The 10284-nt window shown below is 32.3% G+C and overlaps 1 protein-coding gene and 1 long non-coding RNA gene across 2 annotated transcripts in view; one reads left to right on the forward strand and one right to left on the reverse strand.

Annotated features, from left to right (window-relative positions):
• Window positions 1–2059: 2059 nt before the first annotated feature.
• On the reverse strand, window positions 2060–2476 carry LOC108547051 (uncharacterized). Its single transcript, XM_017899398.1, has one exon. The coding sequence runs from the start codon at window positions 2474–2476 to the stop codon at window positions 2060–2062; it is 417 nt and encodes a 138-aa protein (XP_017754887.1).
• Window positions 2477–8246: 5770 nt separating this feature from the next.
• LOC108547052 (uncharacterized) overlaps window positions 8247–10284 on the forward strand; it is a 78843-nt gene continuing 76805 nt past the window's right edge. The window contains exons 1-2 of the long non-coding RNA XR_001890170.1: window positions 8247–8561; window positions 9409–9527. This is a non-coding gene — a long non-coding RNA (uncharacterized LOC108547052). The remainder of the gene's footprint in view (window positions 8562–9408; window positions 9528–10284) is intronic.

Raw genomic sequence — 10284 nt, forward strand, 5'->3', positions numbered from 1 at the left:
TTTATTAATTTTTATTATCTTTATTAATCATGTTTAATCAATACTTTATTTAAGACAATCGTGAAAAATATCATGGAACTTTTGTGAGAAAAGTTTTTGATTAGCAAGTTTCACATAGATAAACAACTTTCGTGGAAAGTGCTGATACGACACGAATTAAAAATTAATTCAAAATTTCAATTTTTACAAATTTCATACGTACATATACCCGAGGCAAGAAATTCAACTACTAGCATGGAAAATATCGTATCACGAAACCGTAAAGTATTCATTACGTGCCGTTTTGTACGGATTCTTCCAATTTTTGAATTTCGAAATGAAACCGTATTTCGAAATTATCATGAAGATACGTGTACATCGTTTTCGTAAATTATGAAAATTCATATGCAATTATAGATGTATTAATTTACACTTGCTAATTATGAAAATACAGAAAGTTAATTATATATCAACAGAAATAATAATACAAATATTAAATATTATCAAGTGTCAGCACTTCCGTATATGTCTTTAAATCTGCTTGTAATGTTACCTATACATCTTCGAGCCTGGTACATTGCTATAATTATTGTATTACACTAGACCCTTCGGTATCTGAATTAATAGGCAAACATGATCGGTCATTTAAGGGAGTTTCCAGATAGAGGAACGCTTACCTCGTCATGACTATTTCACATTTCAAGAATGATAATTGCGATAATATCAAAGGATAAGATGTAATTCGAATGTAGTACGTTTTTAATTGTTTAAAAATTCTTATCTTGAAAAGAAGTCTAAATTTTATTGTATATTGCCTTCGATTACTAATCGAACTAACTAGCCTTCTTTTATAAACTATAAAAGCTTCAAAGTAAAAATATCTTCAAAGTTGTGCATTTTGAAAACGTTTATTGAACTTTATGTATTTAAATGATGTTTAAATGAAAATATTATATATTTATTAAACCATATTATATCTCAGGATAAAACTTATAGATGAAATGTATCTAACTCTGTTTACACTTCCTTACGTTACTCGTACTCACGTTTGCTTTCAATAAATTCTGAATTGCAACTGACCTATCAAACTATTCTCTCATTTGTTCTCCTTCCTTTCATATATCACATAAATATACACAGTCTGTATTATACTTCATTCATTACACGCATACTCAATCCACTCATTCTTTCTTACAGACGTCATTTACTTTACATCAATATATACATTTACTGACAAAAGTGAAGAAACAACGTAATCATTTGGGAATTTCGGTATATTCTCTATCTTCTAAGACACAGGTTGAAACTAAAAATAGTATAATAAAATAATATCCCATACATCAAAAAACAATAAGTTTTTCGAACATATTTGTGCAATTAAATTGAATCGAGGAAATAAGACAAAAGGTAAGTGACATAAGTTAAGAAATATATTTTGTTTAATTCATATAATACTTTAAATAAAAACAACGATATACAGATATCTGTAATTTTCATAACAGTCAAAATAAGATGTTGGATAACCCTTAGATTTGAGGACTGCATGGCATCTGCATGGTTAATTCAATTAATCAAACACCAGCCTCAGCTGGTATTTCTAATCATATTATCGTGACTTTTTCCATTAAATCCGTTTTGTTGGTAAAAGAATGACTTTGCAATCCCAGAGATGTTGAATTGGGTTCAAGTCCCGAGATCGACTTGGCCACTTGATTACATTAAGATTCTGTTCTGCAAGAAACATCTTGACTAAATTAGAAGAATATTTGGGGTCGTTATCGCATTGAAATGACCACCCTGACAATTTGTTCATTGGCAAATCGCAGCATATGATTTTGTAATACGTTACAATACACAAATCTATCCATTGTTTCTTTTACTTGTATTAATGGACCAGGGCCGTTATGCGAGAGACAACCCCACACCATTACATTACCGCAACCAGGTTTAACTGTCGGTTTTAGATATTTAACATCAAATTGTCGTCCAGTAGGACGTCGCACATTATTATTAGAGTCATTTCCAAACAGATTGAACTTACTCTCAGTGCTCCATAGCATTTTTGAGCATTCGGTATTAGTCAAATTAAGGTGTTTTTTTTAACAAACTCCAACAGAGCTGCTTTATTTTTCTTCGACACGAGTAGTTTCTTGCATGCTTCGCGTAAAAAAAGATTATTTTCATCCAAACAACTAACTGTCCTGCTATGAATGTTTTCCAAACCCAGTTTATTTTTAATTTCAGGAGCAATGTAAAATGAATTCGACTTCGAGAGCGTTGCAATTCGACGATCTAAATTTTCAGTTGTTTTTCGCAGTCTGCCAGTTCGTGGTGCTGCTTTAACAGTTTCATATCCGTCAAATCGTTTTATAATCTTAGTGACTATGCAACGATTCGTACTAAACACTTTTGCTATGTCAGTTTTTTCCTTGTCCTTCTTAAATGTTTTAATTATTTTTAGTTTCTCAGCGTCCGTTAAATATTGCGTTTTTGTCATATTAAACACAACACAAACTACAATATGAACTAGACTCAGCGATGTCAGAAAGGGAACTGTGTTTGGGAATATGTTTTTTTACATTATGACCTCAACTTATCGTGAGTACTTTGTATGTTTCTAGACTTATGTCGCGTAGATTTTGTCTTATTTCTTCGATTCAATTTAATCGTGGTCCTAACACAAGTGTATTCGAAAAAAAGTTATTGTTTACTAATGTATGGAATGATGTTTTATTATGCCATTTTTAATTGCAAACTATGTATCGCAGAAGATAGAGAATATACCCAAATTCCCAAACGATTGCGATGTTTCTTAATTTTTGGTCAGTAAGTGTATATGTGTATAATATATATAATATAAAATATACAATATTATAATGAGGTTGAAACAAAACAAAAAGGATATTGAAAGAAGGGTGAGACTAAAGAATCTGTTACATGTCCCAAACTTAAATGCAAATTTGATATCTGTTTCAAGAATCACAGACTGTGGTTACAATCTGAAATTTAAAGATCAAGGAGACGTTTTTTTTTTCCTTGTTGGTGGGGTGTAGATAGAAGGACGGTAAAGGAAAGGAGAGGGGGGATCGGGTGTGGCCCCTCCCGGGTCTGCTAGTGAAAGACTTGTTGAGATAAAGGCTACCCTAGCAGGCCCTGGACGGCCGGGACATTTTTGATAGAACGGAAAGTTGTATATATGTGAACCGGAGGTTCTCCGAGGACTAGCGAGAAAGCCCTCGGAGTTGGAATCCATCTAGTGGCGAGATTGAGAACGACGGTCGCTACAACAGTATCAATTAATCCAGAAGGTCGAATAGTTTAACTATTTCTGATAATACCATCCGTTTTATTACTTTTTCCTTGAATGGAATTGTCTCTTACTCTACAAATAATGGTATCTTCTACAATTAATGTTTACACAAGGACCTTCCCGGTTCGTTGGGAGTTGACGGCGCCCGTGGAAGTTTTAGTGAGTAAAAATCCCACATAATCTCGACCTCTTCCTGGTGGGGGGATGGTAACATTTGAAGATCCTCCCCCCCTCCCCCAATAAGTTCAAATTGAAATCAAACCTATTCCGACTAATACCTGTTATAGTTTTCATGAATAATTCCTCCCGATTTCGGTCTGAATTCTCCATGTGTCTCTCTTCTGTGCACTGTATCATCCATGAATGCAACATTCGATTCTATTGGTTCATTTATTATGGATTAAACATAACGGAATAACTACCTTATATAAGATAGTGAAAGAACTTATATTATTGTTTGTGTATCAATCAATGGGCATATCTGAATAGCCCTACCTTTGTTGAATACAATTATTAACTACAGGATACGCACATTTTCTTTAGTAACACCAAATGCTTTCGTGGCTTATATGACAATTATATAAACTATTTACTTAAAAATTCACATGTAATCTTATCGCCTTTAATCTTATCGTCACTTGCCTACATGATTTGTCCTCTACCGGAAATTTATATTATTCCGTTTTCAAAATATTTTTCATTTTCTCATTTTCATCCAACGGTCATATGATCGATCGTGAACTTTTAAAAGTAAAGCTAAGTTGTACGGTCTTTACGGGGTGGTGAAACATAAGTCAGCGGAATTCTAATCGCCACAGGCAGCTAATCGCGCATCGGATAGAGAATATGATTTTCGCGAGGACAAATCGCGCATCAACAAAGTGACGTGATTTTCACGAGACCAATTCCGCAGGAAAACTACCATATTTCTGACACCATACTCCAGATAAAGCGTGATGTTACATCGACGTGTGGATTTAGTATTATAAGGTGCGAGAGTGATTGCGTGAGTTTGAGCGATCACACGAGTATTAATACGTATGTTTTTAATACGTAAGTGAAAAATCTTAAATGTATGGTATTCGGTGATTGTCATGGGTGAGAGCGAAAGTGATGAGGATAGAATGAAGCAGCTAAAGAGTGAACGCGGAGATGTATATACTGAGAGTGACCTTCGAGCGAGTGAGCAGACGTCGCAAAAGGTGTCGAGAGAGGTTGAAGGAGGGGTAAAGAGGGGGAAGAACGGCGGGTGAAAAGAGGGAGCGAGCGAGCGACAGGAAGAGAGAGATTTAATTGTATCTAATGGTACATTACATATGCGAACACATGAACACCCCATGCGCACACATGGGGGCCCCACCTACATACGACATATAAGGACACTTTTACATTATTGTGTATTTTTTATTGTGTATAATATATGTATCATCGTGAAAGTACAAAATTGACCAATTTACTCATACGATGTTACACCACCGTCGTTAATGGGAATAATACTACCGCCGAAGCGGTATTTCGACGATTGACAGGACATTTACCGTTTTTCATGTACCTCTTGATTTTACCTTAATACAACTATGCACGAAATGTTTAAGTACATAATTTCAATTTTATATCAATGTAATAAAAAACATACCATTCGAATAATTCAGCGTATACACAATGCATATTGACATAACGAAAGTTACATTGTATATTAATAATTACAACACAAAGTATTTCTGTGAATATAAAAATATATTCATATTTGATTGATTACTTCAGTGACAGTAATTTTTTAAATATACGATATCTAAGACTGTTAAAGAGAAAGTGAAAACGATACGAATAATTAGCATGATTATTATCATTATTATTATTATTTCAACTCGATCAGAGATATACCTTTTTCTGTCAATTATGTTACATAGAATTTTTAAATTAATTTACGGGATGAATTTGAAATGAGCTTAGTTCGTTATTTTTCAGTGCGGAATTAATTTCTCAACTCTAATTTTTACATATTAGGTTACATCATGTGTATCCTTATGTTCATCTAATATAGAACAAATATTTTTATTAATATTGCAACTATAAATTAGTTTTAGAATTGGTTTCAACGAAATTAATGTTAACTTTTATCTAAATAAAATTTATATCTCTCTATTTTCACCATATAATTTCGACTACTATTATTTATGTATACTTTATTTAGATATATGTATAGTCGGTAATTTTAACGTTGAATGCTTCTATTATTTTATACTCGTAAATTGCAAAGCGTTTACCGTCGATCCTGTTGCGGTATTTGTAAATTCGATCATATTTCTTCGTGTTTACGTATATTCCGTTGATGACCTGCGAAACAAAGCCGGGTAAAAGTATCAACATAAAATTCTCTCATCGAAGTTACCTTCAAATATTCTCAAAATACGAGCAACTAATTCCCAATTATCACAATTTAATTAAATTTGTCAGTCTCTTTAATTCGTTTACTGCTTGTACTTCAATTTTATTGAAAATAAAGTAATCGCAAATTAAAAATGAATACATTTATAATATATAGCAAGTATTTATAATAATCAGCAATTATTATAAATTTACAGATAGTATAAATAACAAATACATTTATAACATGTAATAAATAACAGATACACCTATTTAAAATTTTACAATATGGAAATAAGTTTTCGTTCAAAATTATTCGTCATTATAAAACCTAGGTAATGCAAATTCGATTAGTAATGAACACTTCAAAATGTGAATACGGCAGTGTATCCAAACAATTCTTGCAATCTATACAGAGTTTAAATATTCTCTAATAAATAATTTCACAATTATTCGAGAGACTATGAAAAAGAAAGTAAATTAAATCGCAATACTGATATGAATGGATATCTGAAAACTAAATTAATCCTCCAGCTACTGAAATTCACAGTCCCGTGCCGGGGTCACTTCTGACCCATACGAATATTCTATAAATATAAATATTTAGGGTTACCCGGCTCAGCAGCTCACCGATACTGACTAACAGAGGGTCCATCGCTCGAGCCCGAAGCCTCACCATATTGTACCAACACAGTGACAACCGACTCGTATAGGAACATGTGCTAAGAACGTATGGGAACAAATAATAATCACATCAATAATAAAATTATATTTATTATACATTTGTGTATTATTATCTTTGACAATGAAGACATTGCGTCGACAAATAGAAACAACAGAAAAAACTAATAAAAAGAAGAAAATAATAACAAAAGCGGCAAATTAATAATAAAAGTAGTCAAATATTGAAATAGTATTAAACTAAACAAAATAAAATAAATAAAATATACAAAAATAGCATAAAATGCTGAACACTGAAAACAAAAGTAGTATAATTCATTAAATACTAAATACTAAAATACAATGCTAAAATACTAAATCAATAATAAAAATACAAAAATATGAAATAAACCTTGAAATAAACAATTGAATACGTCTTCCTTCCTCAGAGCGTTCCTAGAAACTGATTGCCTTTGGCTGCAGGCTTTGTCACTTCGGCACCGTGGTTGGCACGTGTTAGCCACATAACGTTCGCGTATTATCGCTATCGTCTCTTTTCAGTTCGCACAAGCGGTTCGTGTTACAATATATGTTATTCTATTCCAGTGATTTTCCATGCGGGTCAAAAATGACCCCGGCATAGTATAGGGAGGGTTAAGTTTCATCGCGATAAAATAATTCGTTTGAATTTCTTCTTTTACTTTGACACATATAATATAATACGTTTAATGTTCGCTAATATTTGTAATTGCCCGTTAAATAACATCTATTAAGATAGGTACAAGTTATAGATTTTTATGCACGAAACTAAAATTTATTACAAAACCATTCTATGTATATATAACTTTAATAAAAAACGAAGAGAAACTTCGATATGCTAGAATCTTTAAACAAGTTCGACAATCTATTACAAAAACACTTTCTTTTGTCCATCAAACCATTCCTGAAGGATAGGACACTTTGACTTTATATTTTCGTGTATAACCTTCGCTTATACAGAATGAAAATAAATATTGCTTGTTCTAACATGTATGACTCATATTCGAAGATTTTTTAATAATAACTACGTACTGAAACAAATAGTTTTTTTGATAATAATAAATTGAACGTGTTTTGTACGAAAAACGTTGGCTTAAAACTCAATGTTAGAAAAGTTCTAGAAGGTTTCTTCGAGTTCGAGAAAGTTCTTAGGCGTAGAGGAAAAGTTGAAGTTCAGCAATCTGGATTCAATTTTAAGAATTATCGGGTTAAATGGAGGTATCGGTATTTCATTTCATCAGAAATAAATCAGTTCTCTCCAATAACGGTAGTTAGTATAAATAATTCTATTTCATAATTTGAATAAAAGGGATAACGAATAATTCAATCTGTAAAATGCATTAATTCTTCGCAAATTTCCTCAGTAGTCCGTAAAGCCAAATAAACTTTCGTAATCAAATTAATCCACATAACCACTAAAAATAAATATTACGTTAAAGCCGTCGACAATTGTACCAGAATAAAGTTTCCCGTCGGGGCATAAATAGTGACATATGTATGTATTTTTGTATATAGAACGTACTCATAACGAAATATTAATAAAGGTTGCTAAATTTCGTAGAAATAAAATATTTTAATTACAATTTATTAAATTTCTATATTTTGTCCCATGTTAAATTACCCAATACGCGTAGAGATTAACGAAAAAGAGCAAATATTACAACATTTTCATCGTTCGAGAAAGATTCTGCCTATAATTTTCCAAAAAATTGTGCGTCATTTGCGTAATATTCTCGTATAGAGTTCTGTGTTTAAACCTGAAGCTGGATCCCGTACTATGGCAATAAGAGGGGCGAGAACGGTAGTGGGGAGGTTAGTTCGTTGAGGTTGGGGGAAGGCCGTAACCCATAAAGCGTCGCTACTAGTCACTGCCGCGGCAGTGAGCGTCGCAGCGTCCGTCGAGAATGTGTTATTCGGTGTCCGTCTGCATCAAGATCGACACGTGGTTACTTAGTCGTTATACGACACGTTTTTGCACGGTTGAAGACGAACGCCGCGTAAATCTGGTACTTTCCCTTTTAAGCTTCCATTCTTTCGTTTAACGTAACGATAACATGACCGCGTATTGAAAGATACAGAAAAACTCGAAGGATTGTGCTTTTTCTCCTCGGGTGTTGCACGTTTGTGCCCTCGTGGCTGCGCGATGTGAAACTAATTCGTAGAATTGACAACTACGCACGAAGATGATCGCAACGGTTTTTCACCGGTAAGTTTTTTTTGTTCTGTAATCTTCCTTACCTTATACACGTTCAGCCATATTACGTTGTAAAATTATACGTATACCGCGTAACATAAACCTTTCGTTACGTCTAAGGAAAATAACGATATATTAAATCTGTTCAAAATGGCATATTTATAATTTTACATTACGATTCAGGTATTTCGCGTGCAATTTTTGATAATAATGTGAAATACGTATATATTGAACTGCGTTGTTCAGTGTGAACAAATAGCAATATTTCGTTCTATAATATTTGTGTAATTAATTTCAATTATTTATTTGCATCAATGTAACTGAATGCTTCTAATCGAATTTGAGGAATTTTCCTGTAATCGTGAGAAGATTATATGGGTACATTTAATGGTTTAAAACATTCTTATTATGAATACAAAGAAAAGGACAAAGATTAAGAAATGTTTAACCGTGATTCTTATACCAGTGTTATTAACCACCAGTGTCGACATAACCTTTGTTTTTCGTTATTGCTAAGTGTACGTTACGATCGCAAAGAATTAGTTAAACACGATACAGAACGTATTCGACGAAAATCGATATTTCAGAAATTATTACAAATCGCTGTGTTTAATAGATTAAGCCAGAGTCTCCTCGCTCGGCTTGTGGATACACATAAATATTTGCCCGGCGTATTAAACTGTTCCAAACAAAGACTTAACTGACTTTCCTACTAACATGATACTCGGTCGCCAGGAAAACCGTTACTGGTATAACGATTTTAATAGCAAGTAGAGGACGTAAGACGATTTATTAAACTGATCTTATCTTATTTTTTGATTTTCTTGATTTTTTTAATTTTTTAAATTTATTTTTTTAGGTTTCATTTGTTCAGTCATAAATATTTTCACGACGTATCGAGCTCTTCGAAACAAAGGCTTTAGTAACTTTCCTACCAACATGATACTTCATCGCGACGTTGCTGCAATAAAATAACAGGTACATGAAATAAGATTTAAACTGATTTTATTATACCTTTTATTTTTTTATTTCTTTTGCTGGGTGCAATTTATTAAAATAGTTAAAATAGTCCTTTCTTCGTACCTGCTTAAATATGATAAAACGTTTTCTTGATGGAAAAATCAGATAACTACATATTTAAATCAGACATCGAGTTACTAAAGCAGCTGTATTCTAGCTTCGCGTTACCATGATTTATGTGTTTCTCTCAGTCTCTATGGGGTCAGTGCGAATAAAGATGTGAAATTTTGATGAATGTTGGGGCAAAACTTTCGCAGTATGACTTAGTAACTGCTTGCAAAGTTAGTACCCGTGACATTAAAAATGCTTTATAGAAATCTTCTCGTGGCAAACATTGAAGTATAAAGTTAGTTAAATTTCATCATTTCCTTTGTCGAGTTCTTTTCGTTTTTCTTTATTCGCGCTGATTAATGTGTAATTCCGTTTTTATGCAGTCATTGTAACTACTTGCACAATGTAGAATTACTATTAGAAAAGTTTATTATCAATATCCATTTAAAGGAAATTTTTTAAATATTTTTATGGAGAAATTTTTAATTTATATTTAACGTATTGCAAATGTATTTAAAATTTGTTCTTATTTCAATAAATTTTATAAAAAATTCAAATCTATGCAAGGAAACAAAAAGAAAAGGTATTTGCTTAATTATTAAGTTTAGAAGTAAAAATTCATGTAAGATATTCAAACTCTCAAAAATTGATAAAATTTTAATAT

Source organism: Eufriesea mexicana, unplaced genomic scaffold (assembly GCF_001483705.2).
Source record: "Eufriesea mexicana isolate 0111107269 unplaced genomic scaffold, ASM148370v2 scaffold889, whole genome shotgun sequence".
NCBI lineage: Eukaryota > Metazoa > Arthropoda > Insecta > Hymenoptera > Apidae > Eufriesea > Eufriesea mexicana.

Excerpts from the sequence above, each read along its gene's own strand:
- LOC108547051 (XM_017899398.1), bottom strand. The coding sequence starts at position 2,476 with ATGACAAAAACGCAATATTTAACGGACGCTGAGAAACTAAAAATAATT.